Genomic DNA, 24,379 nt, shown 5'->3' with positions numbered 1-24,379 from the left:
TTATTATTATTATTATTATTATTATTATTATTATTATTATTATTATTATAGATGCCATTGCACTGCTGGTAACTGGTATGTTCAAATTTTCTATTTCTTTCTGATTCAGTTTTGGGAGGTTTTATGTTTCTAGGAATTTACCCATTTCTTTTAGTTTGTCCAATTTGTTAGCATATAATTTTTCATAATATTCTCCTACAATCCTTTATATTTCTGTGTTATTTCTCTTTTTTCAATTCTCATTTTGTGTGTTTGAGTCCTCTTTCTCTCTTTTTGATGAGTCTGGCTAAAGGCTTATCAATTTTGTTGATCTTTCTAAGGAACCAGCTCCAGGTTTCATCCATCCGTTCTGTTGTTTGTTTTTGGTTTTTTTTTTTAGTTCCTATTTCATTTATTTTTGCTGTAATCTTTATTACTGCTTTATTCTACTGGTTTTGGGATTTGTTCTTCTTTTTCTAGCTCCTTTAGGTGTATGGCGAAGTTGTGATTTTTCTTGCTCCTTGAGGTAGGTCTGTATTCTATACACTTCTCTCTTAGAACAGCTTTTGCTGTATCCCAAAAATTTTGGACCATTAGTTTACATTGTCATTTGTCTCCACATATTTTTTATTTCCTCTTTGTTGACCCACTCATTGTTTATATCATGTTATTTAACTTCCATATATTTGTGTTCTTTCCAGATTTTTTCTTGTCATTGATTTCTAGTTTCATAATGCTTGGTCGGAAAAGATGTACAGTATGATTTCAGGTTTTTTTTAATTTATTGAGACTTGTTTTGTGGCCTAATATGTGACCTATTCTGGACAATGTTCTATGTGCACTTGAATGTGTATTCCACTGTTTTAGGATGGAATGTTCTGAATATATCTGTTAGATCCATCTGGTCCAATGTCACTCAAAGCCATTTTTCCTTATTGATTTTCTGTTTGGATGATCTATCCTTTCATGTAAGTGAAATGTTAAAGTCTCTTACTATTATTGTTTTCTATTATTTTCTTTATGTTTTTTAATTTGCTTTATGTATTTGGGTGCTCCCAAGTTGGGTGCATAAATATTTATAATTGTTATATCTTCTTGTTGAATTGTTCCCTTTATGATTACATAGTGTATTTGTCTCTTGTTACAGTCTTTGTTTTAAAGTCCATTTTGTCTGGGGTGCCTGGGTGGCTCAGTTGGTTAAGTGACTGCCTTCAGCTCAGGTCATGATCCCAGAGGTCTGGGAGTCCTGTGTCAGGCTCCCTGCTCAGTCAGGAGTCTGCTTCTCCCTCTCCCTCTCCCTCTCCCTTCGCCCTGCTCATGCTCTTTCTCTTTTAAAGAAATAAAATCTTAAAAAAAAAATAGTCCATTTTATCTGATCTAAGTATTGCTCCTCCGGTTTTCTTTTACTTCCATTTGCATGATAAATGCTTTTCCATCAATTCACTTTCAGTCTGCATGTGTCTTTAGGTCTGAAATGAGTCCCCTATAGGCAACATATAGATGGGTCTTATTTTCTATCCATTCTGTCTCCCTACATCTTTTGATTGGAGCCTTATTCCATTTACATTCAAAGTAATTATTGATAGTTATATATTTATTGCCATTTTTTTACTTGTTTTATGGTTGTTTTTGTAGTTCTTCTCTGTTCCTTTCTTCTCTTGCTCTCTTTTATCATGGTTTGCTGGCTTTCTTTAGTGATATACTCTGATTCCTTTCTCTTTATTTTTTTGTATATCTATTACCAGCTTTTGATTTGTGGTTCCCATTAGGTTTATCTATAAGTTTGAACCCATTCTAAAAGTACTAAATTTTTACTCCTCTCCCCCTAGAATTTAGGTATAAGGTGTCATACTTTACACCGTGTGTGTGTGTGTGTGCATGTGTGTGTGTGAATCCTTGACTGATTTTTATGGATATACCTAATTTTAGTACTTTAGTGCATCCTACTTTTCTTACCCCTGCTTATGGTCATTCTTTTCCACTCAAAGAGTCCCCTCTAACATTTCTTGTAAGGCTGGTTTAGTGGTGATAAATTCCTTTAACTTTTTTTTTTTCCCCTGGGAAATCTTTATCTCTCCTTCTATTCTGAGTGATAGCTTTGCTGGATAGAGCATTCTTGGTTGCAGTTTTTTTCTTTCAGCACTTTGAATATATCATTCTAAACCCTCTGGCCTGCAAAATTTCTGTTCAAACATCAGCTGATAGCCTTATGGGGTTTCCCTTGTATGCAACTGTTTTCTTTTGCTGTTTTGAAAATTCTCTATTTATCACTACTTTTTGCCACATTAATTACTATGTGTCTTGGTGTGGATCAGCTTGGGTTGATTTTGTTTGGGACTTCCTGTGCCTTGTGGATCTAGATTTGTGTTTTCTTCCCCAGATTCAGGAAGTTTTCAGCTATTATTTCTTTAAATACATATTTCTTCCCCCTTTGCTCTCTCTTTTCCTTCTGGGATCCCTATAATATGAATGTTGTTATGCTTGATCATGTCATTGATTTCCCTTAATCTGTTTTAATTTATTGCTATTTAATTTGTTTCTCCTGTTCAGCTAGATTGCTTTCCACTACTCTGTCCTCCAGGTCACTGATCCATGCTCCTTCCTCTACTGTATTTAAAATTTTAGTTATGAGTTACGCATCTCTGATTGGTTCTTTTTTATATTTTCTATCTCTTTGTTGAGGATCTCACTGATATCCTCCAGTCTTTTTCCAGTCCATTTATTATCTTTATTACCATTACTTTAAGCTTTCTAATAGGCATATTACTTATCTCTGTTTTGTTTAGCTCTCTTGCTGTGATTTTTAATTTTTTTTTTATTTATTAGAGAGAGAGAGAAAGTGCGTGTGTGTGCACACATGAGCACAAGTGGGGGGGGAAGCAGAGGCAGAGGGAGAAGGATGCAGGGCTTGATCCCAGGACCCTGAGATCACAACCTGAGCCAAAGGCAGACACCCAACCAACTGAGCCACTCAGGCACCCCCTTGCTGTGATTTTTGACTTGTTCTTTCATTTGGGACATATTCCTCTGTCTCCTCATTTTGTCTAACTCTCTGTGGTCTGTTTCTATATGTCAGGAAAGTCAGCTATGTCTCCTGCTCTTGAAATGAGTGGCCTTATGAAGAAGAGGTCCTATGGAGCTCTTTTGTGCCATATTCCCTCTTCACCAAAACCTGGTCCTTCAAGGGTGTCTCCTATGTGTGTTGTGTGTACGCTGCTGTTGTGGCTGAGCCACATTTGCCTTCAGTCCAGTCATCTGCAGTGGCTCCCCTTGCCTGTTGTGGACAGAGTTTGGTCCTTGTGTTAGTGGGCTAGTCTGGGGCCACCTTGACCTTGAGTTGAGTCAGACCAGGTGTTTGCCAGAGCTGCAGTAGCACCAAACCTCAGGGTGTTCTCCCTTTGTTGTCAAATGAGAAGCCTTCATTGGTGGGCGGGGACTGCAGTCAGACCAGATATCCACCCCCAATCCATTGCCAGGGCTACAGTCAGACTGGTGTGTGTGGTTATCTTTCCCTCTCCCCAGGGAAGGAGTCCGTTTGGAGAGTGTTGGCCCCTGTCAGGTCTGCTTGCACACAGCCAGGCTTGTGGCACTGCTTTGAAGAGACTCCTGCCACGGACATTTTGGGGGGACAGGTCTGTGGGAGCATGGAGGAGTGGGCTGTGCTGCCAGCAAGGTCTGTGCTGGTCTGCTGTGGGAGGGTGCGTGAAAACTCCTGCCTAGTCCAGGATGGAGGGAGAGCATCTGCAGGAGAATGCATGTTGGGGTGCACTGTTATCAAACTAGGCAGAGGGTGTTTGCTCTGTGCTGTTCCTGCAGGTGCCTGTGTGTCTAGACTAGGGCAAGGGGTAGGAGAGGAAAATGGTGCCCACCAGCTCTTTTGTTCTTGGAGAATCTTACAAAGATCCCTGCCCCTCCAGCACCTGCTCTGAGATTAGTAAATAAATCTCCTTCTCGTATACCCCAGGTTTTTTTTTTTTTTCCCAAACTGCTGTTGCTATGCTATATCTCAGTGGGACTCTTTGTTGTACTCTCTCTATAAGTGTGGGGACTCAATTTCCTATTGCCCTCCAGCTCTCCCAGAGTTCAGCTTGCTCATTTTTAAAGTTCAAGGTGTTAAGCTACACTGATTATAAACTTGTGAAATTAGGCCCCTGTGGTTTTCAAAGCCCAGTGTTATGGGAATTCATCTTCCCAGTGTGGCTCCCTCATGCCTGGGGTGCCTGGTGTGGGGTGTGCTCCTTTCCTCTCTGTGCCAATGGCATCCCTCCTTCCCATAGACAGTCCTGTGAGTCAATTTGGTTCCTGACCATGTCTTCACCCTTGCTAACCTCTTCATTGTGGCCTCTTCTTTTACATTTAGCTGTGGAGAGTCTATTCTGCCAGTCTTTGGGTCATTTTTCTGGGTTATTTACACTGATGTGTGTGTTATTTAGGAGTACCTGTAGGACAAGGTGAGCCTAGGATCCTCCTCTTCTGCCATCTTCCCTGAAAGTCTGAATTTTTTTAAAGATATAATTGACAAACAGACTAAGAAAAGGAGTAGATTCAGATAAGATCAGAAACAAAAGAAGAAATATTATAACCGATGCTACAGTGAGAGGGTTTGGGGTGAGGGTCATAAAAGACCACTGTGAGCAGTCATACACCAACAACTGGATAATCTTGAAGAAACAGATAAATATTTAGGAACATACAACCTACCAAGACTGAATCGGAAAAAGAAAATCTGAACAGAGCAAGAAATAGTAAGGAGATTGAAGCAGTATTCAAAAACCCAACAAAGAAAAGATCAGGACCAGGTGGTTTCACTGATGAATTCTGCTAAACATCTAAGGAAGATTAATAGTAGGAGATTATTGAAGACTTTTGAAACTTTCAAAAAATTATAAAGGAGGGACCACTTCCAAATTCATTTTATGAGGTCGGTACTATCCTGACACCAAAACCAAAGATACTACAAAGAAAACTATAGGTCAATATCCCTGATGGGTATAGGTGCAAAAATCCTCAACAAAATACTAGCAACCAACTTTAATCATGCATTGAAAAAATCGTACCATGTGAGATTTATCCCTGCAATGCAAGTATGGTTCAGCATGCACAAATTAATGTGATATATTACATTAACAGAATGAAAGATAAATATCACATGATCACCTGAATTGATGAAGAAAAGCATTTGACAAGATTTAACACTTTTTCATGATAAAATATTCAAAATACTAGAAATAAAAACTACCTCAACATAATAAAGGCCATTATGAAAAACACACAGCTAACATCATACTCAGTGATGAAAGACTGAATGTATTTCCTCTAAAATCAAAACTAAGGCAAGCATGCCCACTCTCACCACTTCTAAGCAACATAGTACTAGAAGTCCTAGCCAGAGCAATTAAGCAAGGAAAGGAAGAAATAAAATCATCTGTATTTGTAGATGACGTGATCTTATATGCAGAAAACTCTAAAGACTCCACAAAAAGTTGTTAGAACCAATAAACAAATTCAGCAAAATTGCAGCATATGTAATTAACATACAAAAATCAGATGCATTGGGCGCCTGGGTGGCTCAGTTGGTTAAGCGACTGCCTTCGGCTCAGGTCATGATCCTGGAGTCCCGGGATCGAGTCCCGCATCGGGCTCCCTGCTCAGCGGGGGGTCTGCTTCTCCCTCTGCCCTCTTCCCTCTCGTGCTCTCTGTCTCTCATTCTCTCTCAAATAAATAAATAAAATCTTTTTTTTTTTTAAGATTTTATTTATTTATTTGAGACAGAATGAGAGAGAGAGAGCACATGAGAGGGGGGAGGGTCAGAGGGAGAAGCAGACTCCCTGCTCAGCAGGGAGCCCGATGCGGGACTCGATCCAGGGACTCCAGGATCATGACCTGAGCCGAAGGCAGTCGCTTAACCAACTGAGCCACCCAGGTGCCCATAAATAAAATCTTAAAAAAAAAAAAATCAGATGCATTTCTGTACACTAACAACTATCCAAAAAGAAAGTTGGAAAAAAATCTGATTTAAAATAACATCCGAAAGAGTAAAATAGGAATGAACTTAATTAAGGAGGTGAAGACTTGTACATTGAAAACTATAAAACATTGCTGAAAGAAATTAAAGAAGATACAAATAAGTGAAGACATCTTGTGTTCATAGGTTAGAAGACTTAGTATTGTTAAAATGTCAATGATACCCAAAATCACCTACAGATTCAGTGCAATACTGATCAAAACCTTACTGGCATTTTTTTTAAAGTAATAGAAAAAGAAATAATTCTAATATTCACAGGGAACCACAAAGAATCCTGAACAGCCAAAACAACCTTGAGAAAGAAACACAAAGCTGGAGGTAGCACACTTCCTTATTTCAAAATATATTACAAAGCTATAGTAATTAAAACAGTATGGTAGTGGCCTAAGGACAGTGGAACAGAATAGAGTGCCCAGAAATAAACCCATGCATAAATGGCCAACTGATCTTTGACCAGAGTGCCAAGAATACACATGGAGAAAGGATAGTCTTTTCAACAAATTGTGTTGGGAAAGCTGGATAGTCCTATGCAAAAGAATGAAGTTGAACCCTTGTTATATACCATATACAAAAATCAACTCAAAATGGATCAAAGACTTAAATACAAGACCTAAAACTCTGAAACTCTAGAAGAAAACTTGGGGGAAATTCTTCATGACCATGGACTTGGCTATGACACAAAAGCACAAACAACAAAAGAAAAGTTAGGTAAGTGGGTTTACACCAGACTTAAGAGTTTTTGAACAGCAAAGGAATTAACAGAGAGAACAGGTACATTATGGAATGAAAGAAAATATTTGCAAACCATATACCCAATAAGGGGTTAAATTTCAAAATACAAGAAGAACTACAACAACTGAGTTACAAAAAACCAAATAACCCAATTTAAAAATAGCAAAGGACTTGAATAGATATTTTTCCAAAGAAGACATACAGTTGACCAATAGGTATATGAAAAGATGCTCAACATCACTCATCGTCAGGGAAATGCAAATAAAACCCACCATGAGTCATTCACAATGATGAATGAATCACACCTGTTAGGGAAGGCTATTATTAAAAACCAAACGGAAAAAAATAACCACCAAAAGATACCAAGTGTTGGGGTGCCTGGGTGGCTCAGTCGTGAAGCGTCTGCCTTTTGCTCAGGTCATGATCCCAGGGTCCTCGGATTGAGCCCCGCATTGCGCTCCCTGCTCTGTGGGAAGCCTGTTTCTCCCTCTCTCACTCCCCCTGCTTGTGTTCCTTCTCTCACTGTCTCTCTCTCTCTCTGTCAAATAAATAAAATCTTTAAAAAAAAAAAAAAGATACCAAGTGTTGGCAAAGATGTAGAGAAATAATTAAAACTCTGTACACTGTTGATGGGAATTTAATACAGTGCAACTGCTATGGAAAACAGTATGGAATTTCCTCAAAAAATTAAAAATGGAACAACCATATTATCCAGCAATTCCGCTTCTGGATATATGTGCAAAAGAATTCAAAGCAAAATCTTGAAGAGATATTTACACACCCAAGTTTATTACAGCATATTCACAATAGCCACGATATAGACACAGCCTACATTTTATCAGTGGTAAATGAATAGAGAAAATATCGCGCATATATATATATATATATATATATATACACACACACACACACACACTCACATATGCAATGGAATATTATGCAGCCTTAAAAAGGAAATTTTGTCGCATGTGATAACATGGAAAAATCTTGAGGATATTATGCTAAGTGAAATTAACCAGTTACAGAAGGACAAATATGGCATGATACCACTTCTATGAGGTATCTAGAATAGTCAAACTCAGAGAAGCAGAGAGGAGAATGGTGGTTTCCAGGGACTAGAGGAGGGGGAAATGGAGAGCTGCAATTTAAGAGGTATAAAGTTTCAGTTATGCAAGACGAGTAAGTTCTAGGGATCTTCTATACCACATTGTGCCTACGATTAACAACATTATACACTTTAAAATGTATTAAGGGGGTAGACTTCATGTTAAATGTTCTTACAAAATTTAAAACAAGAAGAAACTGACTATAAGGTATTGAACAAGGCTCAATAGATTGTTTAGGTAGTTTTTATTTTTGTTTAGAGTTTTGTTTGCTAGTTTACCATGATGGTAAGCATTCTGTGCCACCATCCTTGTCTCTCGTGCGATTTTTCTTGTACTTAGGGCTAGATTTATGCCAATATACGATGAGATTCTGACTGTGTTAATGTTTGAGAGGCATGCAAAAGGCCTAAACCTGACAATGTCTTCCTCTTTGCTTTGAAGCTCCCAAAGTTTATCATCCCTTTGAGCTAAGGATATCATTGTTATTCAGATCAAGCTGTTTCCAGATAGTCATTGATATATTGATACCTAGCATTGTTTAAATAATCTCATCAGCTGAGAGCAGGTGCATTTTAATACATTTTGGAGGATTAGAAATGTATCCAAAAGAGAGGTAACATAACAACACTAAGAGATTTGGAATGAGGAAGAAAGGGAGGGGGGTCAAGTTTTCAGGAAAGACAAGACTGTGGTGGAAATACTAACATGGAGTGTTCCGTCCATGCTTGGGGGCAGCCCTTCTTGGGCTCACCATTTAGCATGATTGACAAGGAGAAAAGGCCACGGTCATGACCCAAAGCTTTTATTGCTTTTTTTTTCTTTTATCTTTCCCTTTCCTTTCTTTTTCTGAAACAGCTAGCTATGATGTGTAAATACCGCACCTGTCACAGTGACCTCATTACCGTGCCATCCTCTAAGCAATTGGTGCCTGATGCTAATTACTACGATGAATGTAGCTTGTGGGAAACTGAATATCCCAGTGTAAAATAGGAGACCAAATGCCCTTATCTCTAAAGTGAGGGTATCAGGCCAACTGATCAATATGAGTGCTTTGATTAAAATTCTCTATTTGTTAAGCATTTATATGTATGTAAATACTTTCACTTTTCCCTCTGATTTCTGAGGAAGTGCATTAAGTTTGAATTTGTCACAACTTCCCAGGGTGACTCTCAGTTGAAATGTCACTGACAGCTTGTGGTTTGGACTCTTTTTTTTTTTTTTTTTTAACTCCAGGCAGAAACAACGAGAAGCCCTTGAACAAGTGCAAGAAGATGCTGTCAACCAGGAAGCTGTCGTTAGGAAGAAGGTCCAAGGAACCAGCCAATGGCTGGAGGACAGAGAGGAGCAGGTAGGGTAGCCTGTGACTACTTTATATTCAAGGGGAAGTTTCCTCAGATGTCCTTGAGACCATGAAGTAAAAAACGGAGGAGGAACAGAAAAGAAAAGAAAAAAAGAACCTGAAGAGGAACTGCGAAGTTCAGTCCCTGGCGACCAGCAGTGAGCGGAGGAAGTACAGGGAGTTGTAAAGGAGGTGGTGTCAACAGCCTCCTGATGAAAGAGGCATCTTTGCAGAAAGAAGCAACTTGACATATCAGGACTTTTACTGCTGTAGAAATAGCTCAGGCATACAAAGCCCATGCAAACACAGAATTGCAGAAGTTCGCTAGAGGCTTATCACTTCCCTGAGAAGAAAAGCACATTTTCGGTTTCGTGTGCATGATACCAGTGAGGGCTCAATTGCTTTCTTTCCTGGCCACCCTGCTAAAATCCAGTATTAACCGTACGTGTCCAGGTTGAGGATCGAGATCCGGCAGCCCACTCAGCCGGCGACAAAGCGAAGTCTTTGCTGCATGAATTAGAGGAAGCAATCTCGGAACAACTGAATCTCCAGACTGTAAATACCGAATTAGTGAACACTTGCCAGACACTTGAGCAGAAGACGAGGAAATTGAAAAGTGAGTAGCAAATATGTGTTATGTCCAATTCAGTCCACTCAGAGGTGGGGCAAAAGGACTACAGCCATCTTTGTAGATGAGACAGCTGCTGTGTTAATACTCACATTTATGACAATAAAATGGTTCCAGAAGGCAGTATCGTGGGCTTCCAGAGAGGCTTGCCTGGTGTCCAAGTAGGCTGATTTAACGACTAACTTTCCCTTTCAGTGTTTTGTTTTGTTTTTTTAATTATGAGCTGGATTTGTCCATGACTGTTATTTCTTTAAAAATTAAAGTTCTCAGTATCTGTAAAAGTAAACAAGGGGGAAAATAATCTTGTATGCATGGGGTATTTGAACTTGCAAATGGCTTACCTATTCTACCCTGATTTTATTAGCTAGCTTGTACCCATGATATGGTAGAAAAGGACCTGCCTCTCTATTTTCTTTTACACAGTAGTTTTAGGGGTGGGCAAAATACTTATGAATGCAGTGCATCAAAATATTAAATATGTGAAAATCCTTTTTAAATTTTAATGTGCTCTTTACAAATATATTTTGCTTTAAAAAAATTAGAATATTTGTCATTTTTCTGTATTACCTGAAAGTAACTGTTTACTAGGATTTAGGTGAAATGACAATTGTTAAATGACAGATGTCAGATTATTCAGAAGCGAATTTTATCCTAGAAACATAATTTGGTAAAAACAAAGCTTATTTGACCATTTATCAGGCAATTGCTTTTGTTTGGCCAGCTTCTTGTTCTAGCTGTCCTAGATGCTCTTTTTAGACAAAATTATTGATTTGGGTAACAAATGAATTATCAACTTAAGCTAAGCTAGAGAAGGAGATTTTCAGACCTGGGTTTGTTTTGGATTTACTGTACCCTTTCTACTGCTATCTGAGAATGCTGTTTAAAAGTTTAAAGGACTTGGCTAGTTCTAACGTAACAGTAATTATTCAGTATTTTATTATTATTTTTAAACCTTGCAGGACTTGCTAGTTTTCAATAATTTTAAGTATGATAGTGTAAGTCTTTAAATTACATAATCTATATGTTATTTTATGATTGCTCAGAGAGCATTGGAAAAGGTTCCCTTGTGATTAGAAGTGTTCATGTTGAGACATGAATAATGAGGCATTCCAAATTTGGTTTATGGTATGTTTGTTTTAGACACTGTACTTAGAGGACTAATCTTTTGGTTCAGTTATATTTATCTTCGATTAAGTCAGCATTATACCTCATGGTTTCATAAAACTAAGAATTTATCTCCTCCCACAACTCTCCCCCCTGCCCCTTTGATTTCCTTTTAGTACCTTCTTGGAAGAGTCAACTTTTGTAACTTATCCCAAAATATACATTCTTGATATAATGAACTTGCTATTGTCTTCTCACTTCATTGGTCCAAATAGTCTTAAAAATAGAAGATGAAAGCCACCCTGGGTCGCAAGCATGTATTTTTTTTTCTTGGCTGCATAAAGTAGAGTGGATGCCTCCTTTCTGTCTTGAGTTGCTCACAACCTGCCTAGCTTTTTGAGTTCTTTTACTTGTTTGTATCTTTTGCTGCCCATAGAAGGCATACATACCAAGATTTTGCTCTGAAGACCATTTGCTTCTGAGGATTTTTCTAACAATGCCCTTAAAAAATCAACCTTTGCAACAAGAGGGAAATTTAGGTGGCACATACTTTTGAAATGTTCTGTGGAGCAGATTTTCCAGATACACTGTGAATAAATGTCAGTGAGGTAGGACAGTTATCACATAAACACATCCTGGCACATTCTACCATTATGACTGTCACCACATGCGGCTTGAATTCTGAGTCAGACGTTTGAATTCTGAGTCAGAAAACAAAAATATTCAAATCCATTTAGTTCTTCTGAAACTTTCTGGTGAGCTTAATACATCTATTAAGTGTTGAAGGCAATGGCTTTTTGTCGTGTCTGAGAATGGTTCTTTTGCAAATTGGGTGGGGATTCGGTGATTGTGTCCAATTGTTCAGGTCAATGATGGGGTTCATAAACTGGAACTAGGAAGTTGTTTATGACATTGGATTATCCTGAACTTCATATTGAAGAGGTAATATTGTTCAAGTTCTCAGTGGCCACCAGGACTGGACTAAGTATACATACCAGCTTCTGTGACCCTGTGCCATTAGAACTAAGTTTCTTGAATGGTTACTTACATATTTTCTTTCTTCTGCTTCTTACTTATGTATCCAAGTATCTTGTTAACAAAGGCAATACTAGGTATAAATGGATGTTTGTTTTGAAAAGGAAACAAAAAACCTTCTTAGATCTCGGGTGTTTACCCAACATATTAGAGTGAATCTAATGAAACATAGACCACTTGATCTAATAGAGACTCTATCACCTCTTTCCTGTTCATCCTCTTCTTGCCCCCTTCTAACATGAAATCTTCATTGAGTCCCTGATTTAATCAATAAGAGGGAACTGATTACCTTTAGAAACTATAAATATTTCCTTGGCAAGAGAGCCTGAGCGGCTCCTGTATATCAGAATTCCTTATTTGAACATAGTAGCTGTATAAACTTTAGAGAAGGCTTTCACCTAGATGAACCCACTGGAAACTGTCTTCTAATTTGCTGTCCTTAGCATGGAGGGCATGGGGTAGGGGACAGATAAGAGCCTTATGGCTTTGAGGAGGATGCAAGATGAGAGCCACATGTCTCGAGCAGTCAGTACCTAAGAGGGAAATGAGACACGCACGGGGGCTGGAGGTGATTGAGACACTTAAAGATAGGTGTTAGGTTGAGGACCAAGGGAAAAACCCAAAATCAGAGCTTGCTCAGCAGCTCTGATGGGATGGGCGCCTAAGTTTTCCCAAATGTAGGATGCAGAAATGGATGAAATAATCTAGGAGGCCATATAGCGTAATGACTAAGAGCATGGTATTTGGCCTTAAACAAACCTATGTTCTAAGTCAAAAGCGAAACTGGATAAAGTTAGGCAAATCTCTTTACCTCTCTGGGTACTCAGTATCCCCTTCCAGAAAATGCAGTAGGTAATTTATAAATAACAAATGCAAAACAATAGCTAGTGCTTGGTCATACTTGGGAGAGTCTGTTCTGCTAGATCACGTTCCTGCCGCGTGCATTACCTCGTTCACCATTAGCCAATGGGTAATGACACGAATGTCAGACGGAAGTTGTGTCGTTTCATTCATGATTTTCCTAGGAACGGGATCTGGATGGGTAGGGATTGAACCATAACCTTCAGCGGGGAAGGAGAAAGTGTTCGGCTTGGCTGCTGACAAACAGCAGGAGCCCTTTTAGCTTTATTTTGCAAGTGTCTGCACTTGGGCCTCCTCCCCCAGAGAAGTGCCGCCCAGCCTTGCAGGGCTCTGGCTCAAGGCCGGCTGTACTTCCTCCTGCGTTCACTGCAGCAGTCCCACCGCCTGAGTTCTACTCCCATCTGCATTTTCTTAGCATCCCACCAGCACTGCGCCATTTAAATGTCACCAGCATCTCCACGCTTTTGTTACCTATTCTTATTATCCTGTGCATTTCTATTATCCTGTGGGGCAGCCTTTGGTCATTTTAAGAGGCACGTCTTGGTGATAAGTTATCTTCCGAGGCACTATATAATTGTGTTTGTTAGTGCTCTGGTTACAATGTTGCGTATACATTTTTAGTGGTCTCTTCCTAACGATGTTTATCTCATAAACTGTTATTTTTGTTCTTGTAATTTTTACGTTCTTTTTTTTATTAGTGCATAATTAATATCATGAAATGTTCAGATCTTAAGTGTATTTTTTTTTAAGATTTTATTTATTTATTTGACAGCAAAAGCAGGGGGAGCAAGAGAGGGAGAAGCAGGCTCCACACTGAGTAGGGAGGTTGACACAGAGCTTTTTCCCAGGACCCCGGGATCATGACCTGGGCTGAAGGCAGTCGTTTAACCGACTGAGCCACCCAGGCATCTCCTTAAGTGTCTTATTTAACCAGTTTGCCAAATGCACATCGAAACACAGAACTGTAACCGCAGAAATTTCCCTTGTGCTACTTTCCAGTCACTGCCCCTCCCCCACCTCCACCACTATAAGGATCAACCTCTGATCTGATTTTTATCACTGATGGGTTAGTTTAGCTTCTAGAATTGAGATATAAAATATGTACTTTTGTGTTTTTGTCTTCTTTCCCTCAACATAATATTTATCTTAATATGTTGTGTTTATTCATGGTATGCCTTTTTCATGATGGAGTCGTATTTCTTTGTATGAATGGCTCCACAATTTGGTTATCTTTTCTATTATTGGACATCTAAATTATTTAGATGTTTGGGGTTGTTATGGAGCAAGCTGCTATGAACATCTGTGTATGGGTTTGTGTGTAGACATATGTTTTTCCTTAACCTAGGATAAAGATCTAAGAGCAGAGTTGTTAGGTCATAGTGTAGCTGTAACCATGTAAAAAACTGCCAGTTTTCCGTAGGGTCAGTAACATTTCACGCTCCCACCAGCAGTGTGTGGGAGTTCCAGTTTCTTTACAGCATCAATGCGAGGTGGTGTCAATCTTTTCCACTTTTGTCACTCTTTTGGGTATCTTGTTGTGATTTTCATTTGTTGTACTGATCGGCTATTATATATCTTCTTTGTGAAATATCTTTTGCCCACTTTCAAATTAGGACATTTGTCCTTTTGTTATTGCGTTGTAGGATTTCTTTACATATTTTGGATACAAGTCCTTTGATAGATATATGTGTTGCAAATTATTTTCTCCTGGTCTGTGGTTTTCAATGAAACTTGATTTTTCTTAATACACAGTTTTATAGAACATGAGATAACACATATATTGTGTTATAAAAATCCATGCTCCATAAATGTCAACCATGATTGATAACTAGCATTATTATCACTCTAATACTATAGTTTTAATTATCAACAGCCAATTAATTGCAGGGCCTTTGCCTGAGAGTCTCATTGCATAGTCATTTGGAAAGTTGTTTTATCCCAGCTTCCTTCAAAGGCAATGTATGCAAGACACCCGATCCCATCCTATATCACAGATGGCAGCAGCAGGGGATACAGTGACCGTTGTTTCATTTGCTTCCATGTAAAATCTAAATGTCCTAGAGACATGGCAGGTCCAACTCCAAACACATAAAAAGAATACAAAGGTGAATGCAAATTAGGGTCATAAGGCAATGTGTTTTGCCTCATGGAACATATGGAAATAGTTGCTACACATTGCACAAAACATCTGTTGAAATAAGGTTTACGATTTAAATGTTTTGAGATGGACTGTTCCTAAAACTCAAGATTGCCTGGTGGGAAAGCAGATGGGCAATTTAAATAGTCTTATACTAACTCATTATTTCTTCTGAAACACAAGCTTATTTGGAAATCCAAAGACAGTGTTTTGGAGATACACGACCTTCACAAACATAATGTTGGCCACTTCTGAAAGGTTTGGTTGCTGTTGCTTAGATGTAGGTTGGGAGAAGGATTTATTTAATACCATTAAAAGAGAGAATTTTCTTTTCTTTCTTTTTTTTTTTAAAGATTTTATTTATTTATTTGAGACAGAGAGAATGAGAAAGAGAGAGCACATGAGAGGGGGGAGGGTCAGAGGGAGAAGCAGGCTCCCTGCCGAGCAGGGAGCCTGATGCAGGACTCGATCCAGGGACTCCAGGATCATGACCTGAGCCGAAGGCAGTCGCTTAACCAACTGAGCCACCCAGGCGCCCAAAAGAGAGAATTTTCTAAAATTGAATCTTTACTAGAGTTTTAAGTATTAAAGATTAAATAATTTAATTACTTAAATATGTTAGAAATTTTAAAAAGTATTTTCCTCCTAGTGGGCCTAGTAACAACTATGTCAAGCTTAGTTGTGAAATAAGGTATTTTTACAAAAAAAAAAATTCTTACAAAATAGAATTTTACATGGGTAATTTTTGATATAATTGAAGCTTTTCAAGAGTTTTTTCTTAGAAAAAATTTTTTTGTTCGATTATGTACTTTTCACATATATTAGTAGTATTTTAATGGTTCAGAATTTCTTCAGGCTATTGAGATATAAAACTGTTGCTCCAGATTCGTATGTGTTTTGGACAACAGAGTATTTGCTGTGAATTTTCCTTGCTGTCAGTGATTTAAAAAAAAAGGTAGCTATTAATATGTCAATATGTCTTCATCTAGCAGAGCTTCCTACCCTCACGTAATTTTTGTTTTAATCATCTGTGGGCTGAGAAAGCAGTCAGAGCTTGTGAGAATTATGTATAAATTCAGAGCCTATTGGATGAGTGGAAGTGTGAGGAATTCACAGGAATAAAGGTCATGACTATCAACATCTATTTTGGTTCAAAAGATTTGGGCCTGTTTTCTGGTTCTTGTCTATATTTTAAAGAGTATGGATTGTCAGATAAGTAATGTGTACCTGTGTAACTCAAAGAGTTAATAGGTATTTTTTTTTCCTCATTTCTGTTACTCCAGAGATGAGAAGTTGGAAGTTACTGGGAGGCAGATTTCAGTGAAGTAGAAAGACAAACATTTTTAATTTCATGAAAAAGTATACTGAATTGAACATTATCCTGTGAGTCTGATCCCAGCTGCATGACTAACCAGTTATCATTGAAATCCTCTGGACAAAGTGTTCTCATCATCTCAGACCTACCCATAGGATTCTGGGGTCACGGGGCTCCAATTCTAGGGGCTGCCATCACCCACTCACAGCTCATGCAGAGGTTTCTGGGAGAGGAGATGTCCACATCCTAGGCAGTTGGACTGAATGACCTCTGAGGTGTATTCCTAAGTTAAGGTGGAATCATTCTGTGACTCACTTCTAGAGGACATCACTTGCATCTGTCAAGGTGAATTTTGAATGCCCAGGGGTGATCATGGGTTAGCTGCTCTAGCCTTTGTTCTGCTCTTCCATTCCCACAAGACATGAGTTGAGAACGCCATTCTCAGAAGTCACTGCTTTCTCTCTCCTTTCCTCAGACCCCAAATTTAAAGCTGTTAAAAGTTTATGAAAGGAACTGAGGGAAAAGGGGGTTACAAATTGTCCTATTAAGCTGGTTATGAATTCTCTTTATAGCAACAACTGAGTCACTGAGAAAGAAGTTAATTAAAGGACGCCTCCATGGCTTGCTGTTTCAGGTAAAACAAAAACAAAAACAAAAAACCCTGTGATATGTGTTTACTGTGGGGAAGAGGTCCAATCTGTATATGGATTTGAAGCTAATTTATAATAGATAATGACTTTGATCACAAAATTAACCAACTTAGAAGAAAATGCTCTAGTGGACTTTGTTCTCTTCTGCACCAAAACCATTTAGCCAAATAAGAAGGGGAAACTCACATTAGTGAATGGCTCCTAATAACATCTTTTAAAGAGGAAGCATTTTTAGAATTTACTGCATCTATTAGCAAAGGGCCAGTGTTTTAGTCTTAGGCACTTCTTTTCTGATACTCTTGAATGTGTACTGTTGGATGGGCTGGGATGGTTCCTGTCTCTTTTTTCTCCTTTTTTTTTTTTAAGATTTTATTTATTTGAGAGACGGAGAGAGAGAGAGTGCGCACAAGCAGGGGGAGCAGCAGAGTGAGAGGGAGAAGCAGGCTCCCCGTGCAGCAGGGAGCCTGACTCAGGGCTTGATCCTTAAGCTGAAGGCAGACACTTAACCAACTGAGCCACCCAGGTGCCCCTCCTATTTGAATTAAACTTTTAACTCCTTCCTGTCTGGATATCTCAATATATCCATGGTAGAGTTCAATGTATTTCTTTCCCTTATGATACTTGGTGAATTTCTCCTTTTTGTTCATAAATGAGGAACATAAGGAACAGTAAGGTTGGCACGGGGGGAAGGGACTGGAGAAGGGAAGAAAGAAGGGTGATGTCTGCATGTATCTGTTTCCAGAGCATAATGCAGGCACATCTGTTTAAGTAGAAAAAAAAATTTCCATGTGGGAGATCAAGCCAGGCAGAGTGCCTAAAAAGCCCCCTACAATAAATTGAAGTGGAAAAACCTCCACATCTAAATATGCTTTAATCTTATCAGGAACACAAATACAATTTTCTATTATAATATAACTGTGATATAATATAACTGTGATTGGACTAATGCCACAATTTGATTGCTATGAAATTTTCACAGGCAACATTTTCACTACACTGACATGTCTCCAGCAACCTTCTTTGGCCCCTGCCTAAAGATTTCAATGACAAAGCCATTGTATTTCCTGTCCCTGATCTTTGAATTTCATTCCTAGAACAAGTAAGGGGGAAAATGCAATGAAAGCTTTACAATTACAAACCTGTTCCCTTAAGTAGAATACTTGACAGAATTGGCCAATACTACCCTCCTCAGGTAGCATCATATCTTCTCTTAAATGGAATATGTTTTGTATCTTTGACTCTGTCGTCATTCTGCCTTTGAACATACTCCACCATTTTCTCATGACAGAGCTGTTTAGATGAGGAATTTCCTCACTGTGATCCCTTGTCCAGCACAGATGGAATTCAACAACCATTTCAAGATCAACTGGTAAGTTTAAGCTTTTGAAACAATTTAAGTGCCAGTTGTGAATCACTACTATGTCAAAAGAGAAAGTGAAGTCCAGGATGTATCAGTAGTCTTAGTACTTTAAGCCAGACCACTTTTGAGAGATTACTAGATGAAACAATGGATACCTACTCTCTTTTTTTAAACTTTTTTTTTCTTTTGAGAGAGAGAGCGTGCAAGCAGGGGATGGGGGGAGGGGGGTTGGTCAGAGAGAGAGAGAGAATCCTAAGCAGACTCTATGCCCAACACAGGGCTCGATTTCATGACCCTGAGATCATGACCAGAGCTGAAATCAAGAGTTGGACGCATAACCGACTGAGCCACCCAGGCGTCCCTACCTAGTCTTTTTCTTTGTCACACACATGCATACAATGCTGGTAGACCCTACGATATGGCAATATGTTAAATTATTTGACTGTGGTATCATGAAGAAGTATTGTATAACTAAGCTTGCCTCTCATCCATACCTTTTTCCTCAAGGCTTTTGTTTATATGACAGTGTCGATTATTGGGAATTGATATAATTCTGTTAAATTATTGAACTGTGATTTTTAATGAGAATTACACTTTACCCATAGGGTATAGCTTTTGATCAAAAGGTTGAAAGCTTTATTACTTTATTACTTGGAATCATTTATTTTCTTCTTGACCTCTTCTTGATACTAGTGATATTCTTTCTACCTTTGGAAATGAAGAGAATAGATGATGAAATATGTTATGTTACACCCCTTTAGATAGCTAATACTATTTAATTTTCTGTTCAGAAGCAGTGTTGCCATAAACGTTATAGTGGGCAAGAAGCAAGAATATATCAGACGCTCCTGACCTTCAAACATACATGCTGGTATACACCTCTGCTGGGTAAGCATGGATAGCCCGCCTCTTACACCCTATCAGGCATGGCTGAGGGTAAGGTTCTTTTTGAAAGGGAAAATAATTAATCACAATTATATTTATACAGGAAAAGTTGTTGAATATTTGGATATTTCTCCCTGAATTCTGTCAGTCAACTGATGTTTGAACACCTACTTCGTGCAAAGCACCATATTATGTATAATAGAGAATAAATCCTAAAATAGCTCACAGATTATCAGGGAGGTTAGAATGGGCTCAGAGAAGTCCGAGCAAGCTCCATAGAAGAAATGAGAGTTGAACCAGGCCTTGAAAGTGGGTTGCATTTGGAATAGCAAAAAGCATGGAAAAAGTATTTTAACTGGGGAGGACCAAAAAAAAAAAAAAAAAAAAAAAAAGCTGGACAAGTCATTTTGGAAACAAGAGGAGTTTGGTTGTGATACAGTAGAATATAAGTTTGGAGCAGGTTGTGGGTCAAATGGTGGGCTATTACTCAGTGCCAGGCTAAGGAGAATGAGCTTTCTCTTAGGAAGAAATGCTCATGGTAGTGACATGTCTCATCACAACCGAGATGTGGTTGAAAGCAAAAGTTAATGGCTGGTTCTGAAACGACAAAAGACATGGGATGGTTATCAAAATAAAGTTAAGAAGAAATAAATAGCAAGTAAACTGATCTGTGGATCATTTCAACTAGAGAAGGGAAAACTACTACCACTACTCACTGAATGGCCGTTTTGTATCAAACAACAGCTTAGGGCTTTATAGAGACGATGTTACTCACACTCACCCAGTAGTAGTAACACAACCACAACCGACCGTGGCAGCAGACGCCTGCTATATGCCAGGCGCGGCTCTCTGCTCTTCGCATCACTCCTACCTCATTTAATCCTCACCACATCCCTGCCAGGTAGAGGCTAATGAAATTTCCATTTTCAAGACAAGGAAGAGAAGGAAATGGAGAAATATGGAGTTAGTAATTTGCCTAAGGTCGTGTGTCACTTCATATGTAAGTAAGCCGAGGCTCCGCGTGGTTTAGTTATGCGACTAAGAGCACACAACTAGTGTGTGGCAGAGCCAGGACCTGAACCAAAAATTTCTGATTGACTCCAATGCCTGTGTTTTCTTCTGTTAAACTCTGCTGCTTCCTATACTCAGAAAAACACAAAGCAAGATGGCTTCCTCCAAAACACACAATCCGTTACCCTATTTCCTTTGTCTCTTTAACGGGTCCCCATCACAGTGTCTAACCCTCTTCCCTTCAGGGTTTGGTAAAGCTGTTTCTGTCAAGGGCCAGACAGTAAATCCTTCAGCTTCTGCAGGCTGTATGGTTTCTGCAGCAATTACTCGGTATCACGCAAGTGGCCAAGTATTGAATGAATGGGTATGTCTTTGTTACTGTAAAACTTTATTTACAAAAAGAAGCAGCTGGATGTATTTTATCCTCTGCCTGCAGATTGTTGACCCCTCTAGTTGTTTTTAGGCAAGGATTCTCTGCCCCCTCCCCACTCTGCTTAAAAAAAAAAAAATGGCATTTTCGCTTTCATAGGGTTAATAGAATTGAACTGACTTCTGCTTTTTCAGAAATGGTCCAACCTCTCAAAAGGGAAAAAATTTATATATGTATAATATATATTTTTATATATAATAAATAATATATAATTATATAATATATATTATATATGAGAAATATATATAAGAATTTTTATATATTATATATTTATTATATAATATATATTTATTATATATATGAATAAATATAAATAAATATATATTTATTATATAGTTTAAACCAGAAATAAATTTCTGGTTCTATTCTTTTCTGTTCTGCAGATGCCTTGCATCTAGAGAATCTCACAGCAATTCCAAGCCTGGAATTGACACTTTCCTCAGGTGTAGCCAAACGAAACCAGGTTTCACGTGAAAGGCCCAACTATGGAGAAGTAGAGGATGGTGCTTTGGATGTGACTAGAAGACGCAAGTAAGTTAAAACAGCAAAATATACTTACCCTGTTCTTCATGGGTGGCCTATTCTTAGTGCCTGAACTTCTAATCAGTTAGACTTTTGTATCCTGAGACCATAAGGTCTTTATGATGGAACTTCTGACTTTCTGAAAATTGGCAATTTTAAAACAAAGATACCTCTATAGTTTTCTTTTCTTTTTTTTTTTTTATTTTATTTATTTATTTCACAGAGAAAGACAGAGAGGGAACACAAGCAGGAGGAGTGGGAGAGGGAGAAGCAGGCTCCCCGCCAAGCAGAGAGCCCAATGTGGGGCTCGATCCCAGGACCCTGGGATCATGACCTGAGCAGAAGGCAGATGCTTAACGACTGAGCCACCCAGGCACCCCTCCTCTATAGTTTTCTTGAAGTGATTTTTCTTGTTCTTTGAATTCCCTAATGTCCATTCTAAAATGTAAAAGACAAATTAGGCTACCTGAATGTTTCCCAACTTTTAGGAATATACTATATACTGCTAAGTTAACTTATTCAGAGAGGTTTTGATCATATTTTATTCCTTCTTCCTCAAGGTTAATGAGCCTCTGCAAATCCCTGTCCCCACACCCACCCTCTCCTGAAGTTCATCTGTGCTCACCTTTCTGAGTACACAGACTGACCTTCCTTAGGAAAAGTTTCAAAATGTCAGTGGAGTTTGTGAGCACTATCCACCCCAGTGAAATTCCCTTTCCGTATCAAGGGTGAGGAAGCAAGATTTTGAATGGCAAATTCTTTATTTTCATTTTTGGCTAGATTCTCTGTGGTTTGCGACCTCTCTCTGGTGGAGGTTGGAGCTCTCTTTCCTTATGTCTTACTAAAACCATGAACTTAATTAGAAATTTGGTTAAGCTGGGATAGGGAAGGGAAACATTTGGTATCTGCTGAAATTCTCGGTCTTTCTCTCTGTAGTAAGGAACTTTGCTTTCTATTGTCAGGTGCCCAGGCCCTAAAGTTGGCCCCCACCCAGGAACAGATCTTTCAGGTTGCGTCAGGATGAATGATGACCTAAGGATGGAAGTGAGCATTTGACTATATTTCAACTTTATTTTAGTACTACTGTATCCTGGTCCTCTTCCATGGGTATATACATATTTTGAAGTATTATGAGCACTCTTATAGCAAGTATGAATCTTACACCACAAAACACAGATGCGTGAGAAATGTCAACCTTTGATGGCAGGAAATTAAAATCCAGTCATTTGGGGGCTTTCTACCCCTTCTGTAGTATAAGCTCAAGGGTAGATAGCCAAAAGGAGATTTTGGTGAAGTATAATGAACATTTTGTTAAAGAGGCAGACTGGTTTGGGACTTAAACTTCACTATTGACTCTAAGAAGTCTCAGGTCTCATTGTCTCTCTGAGAATTGAAGCCAAGCCTAGATAACCTTTGAAGTTACAAAGTAGGGCAATGCCCAGAGAGTGTTCTTTGCTACAGTTAGGTGCTAATGAGACTTCTCTACCTAAAAAAAAAAAAAAAAAGAGTAACACTGAATAACATGTCATTTAGACAAACTCCCCAGGTTATGGAGTATGTATGAAGTGCCTCCCTGAGTCTACAACCAGAGCCTGAGCTCCATAATTTTCTCAATCAAATAGAGCAGACAGTTTGTTTCAGGATATAATAATCCATCATTCTTCCTTTTTCTTTCATTGCTTAATTGAGATATAGTTCATATATTAAACAGTTGATTCAATTAAATGCTTTTAAATAAATTCACAGAATTGTACAACCATCACCAAAATTGATTTTAAAACATTTTGATCATCCTAAAAAGAAACCTCATGCCCATCAACACTCTGTCCCTACTCCCCCCACCCCCAAACCCTCAGTCCTAGGCAATCACTAATCTTCTGTCTCTTACACATTTGCCTAGCCTGGATATCTCATATAAGTGGAATAATACAATATGTAACCTCTTGTGACTGGCTTCTTTCACTTAGTATAGTATTTTCATGGTTCACCCATGTTGTAGCGTGTTATCCCCATACTTCATTCCTTTTTATGACTGAATAGTATTCCAGTGTATGAATATATTACATTCTGTGTATCCACTCATCAGTTGTTGGGCACTGGGGTTGTTTCCATTTTTTGGCTATGTGAATGTTGTTACTATGAATGTTAGTGTATAAGTTTTTGTATACACATAGTATTCTTTGGGGTATACACCTAGGAATGGAATTGCTACATCATATGGTAACTCTAACATTTTGAGGACCTGCAAAACAGATTTTCAAAGTGATTACCCCATCTTACATTCCCACAAGTAACGTATGAGGATTCCAATTTCTCTACATCCTTGTCAACATTTGTCTGGGGTTTATTATTATTATTATTATTATTATTATTATTATAGCCATCTTAGCAGGTGTGAAGTAATTTTGATGGTTTGGGTATGTATTTCCCTAATGACAAATGATGTTGAACATCTTTTTGGGTACTTGTTGGTCACTTGTACATCTTCCCTGGAGCTTAATCTACCCAGCTCTTTACCCATTTTAAAAAATGTGGTTCTTTTTACCACTGAGTTATATGAATTACTCTTATTATTCCTCTTAAGTGTGTGTATCTGACATTTTTCTGTTCCTTAATACCCATCCTATTGAGTAGCTAAGAAAAGGAAAGAAAAAGGAAATGAATCTATTTTGCTATTACTTAGCAGTTCTTGTAAAGTTCAATAAAGGAAGTTGGACTTGGAAGCTTACAGGATGTTTGGTTATTAGTAATTTCCCTTTTATCTGACACTGATTTCACCAACAAGGGGGAAGAAACAAATATCAGTTGTGTACCAGGTACTTTGTAGGAAAGCATTACCACAAACCACGTTATTAATCTTCTCTACAACTTTGAGTGGTAGGTATTGTCTGCTCTTGCAGATGAGACAACTGAAGTTCAGAGAGGTTAAATAACTTATCCAAGATCACTCAACTGGTAACTAACAAACATGGGATTCAAATTCAGGTTTGTCTAACTTCAAAGGATAAGCCTTTCTCACAGCCCCTCTCAGAACACCGATTGTAGACCTTTCAATCATAATAATTACTCATAATTACCTTGAAAGTAGTTTTTTGGCTAAGAATGTACTATCTAAAAGGATCTCCTAATGCACTATCATTAGGATATGTGATAGATTTTGTCTATGGTCTTGACACCATTGAGAAACAGGAGTTAACAGGCCATAATAGAAACTCCTATCAAACATCCCTGGGGAAATGGGACACGCTCCCTGAAGGTTA

The 24,379-nt window shown here is 38.4% G+C and overlaps 2 protein-coding genes across 4 annotated transcripts in view; both read left to right on the top strand.

The window, feature by feature from the left end:
* LOC118025418 (lymphoid-restricted membrane protein) overlaps positions 1-9,260 on the top strand; it is a 72,190-nt gene extending 62,930 nt beyond the window's left edge. The window contains exon 18 of the mRNA XM_035027829.1: positions 9,076-9,260. Coding sequence (XP_034883720.1) covers positions 9,076-9,199 — 124 coding nt within the window. The 3' untranslated portion in view covers positions 9,200-9,260. The remainder of the gene's footprint in view (positions 1-9,075) is intronic.
* Positions 9,261-9,720: 460 nt separating this feature from the next.
* Positions 9,721-24,379, top strand: part of IRAG2 (inositol 1,4,5-triphosphate receptor associated 2) — a 45,235-nt gene continuing 30,576 nt past the window's right edge. Inside the window, exons 1-5 of one of the 3 annotated variants that reach the window (XM_035028052.1) lie at positions 9,721-9,797; positions 18,200-18,280; positions 19,063-19,159; positions 20,981-21,128; positions 22,082-22,163. In XM_035028052.1, the coding sequence (XP_034883943.1) occupies positions 22,140-22,163 (24 nt within the window). In that variant the 5' untranslated portion in view covers positions 9,721-9,797; positions 18,200-18,280; positions 19,063-19,159; positions 20,981-21,128; positions 22,082-22,139. Of the gene's footprint in view, positions 9,798-16,839; positions 16,896-18,199; positions 18,281-19,062; positions 19,160-20,980; positions 21,129-22,081; positions 22,164-24,379 lie in introns of those variants that run through there. The other 2 variants (XM_035028051.1, XM_035028053.1) reach the window with 2 other exon arrangements.

The sequence above is a fragment of the Mirounga leonina genome, unplaced genomic scaffold (genome assembly GCF_011800145.1).
Source record: "Mirounga leonina isolate KUSES-001 unplaced genomic scaffold, KU_Mleo_1.0 Mir_201, whole genome shotgun sequence".
NCBI classification, from domain to species: Eukaryota; Metazoa; Chordata; class Mammalia; order Carnivora; family Phocidae; genus Mirounga; species Mirounga leonina.
The sequence above is the reverse complement of the archived record's forward strand: the minus strand, read 5'-3'. Positions and strand labels throughout refer to the sequence as shown.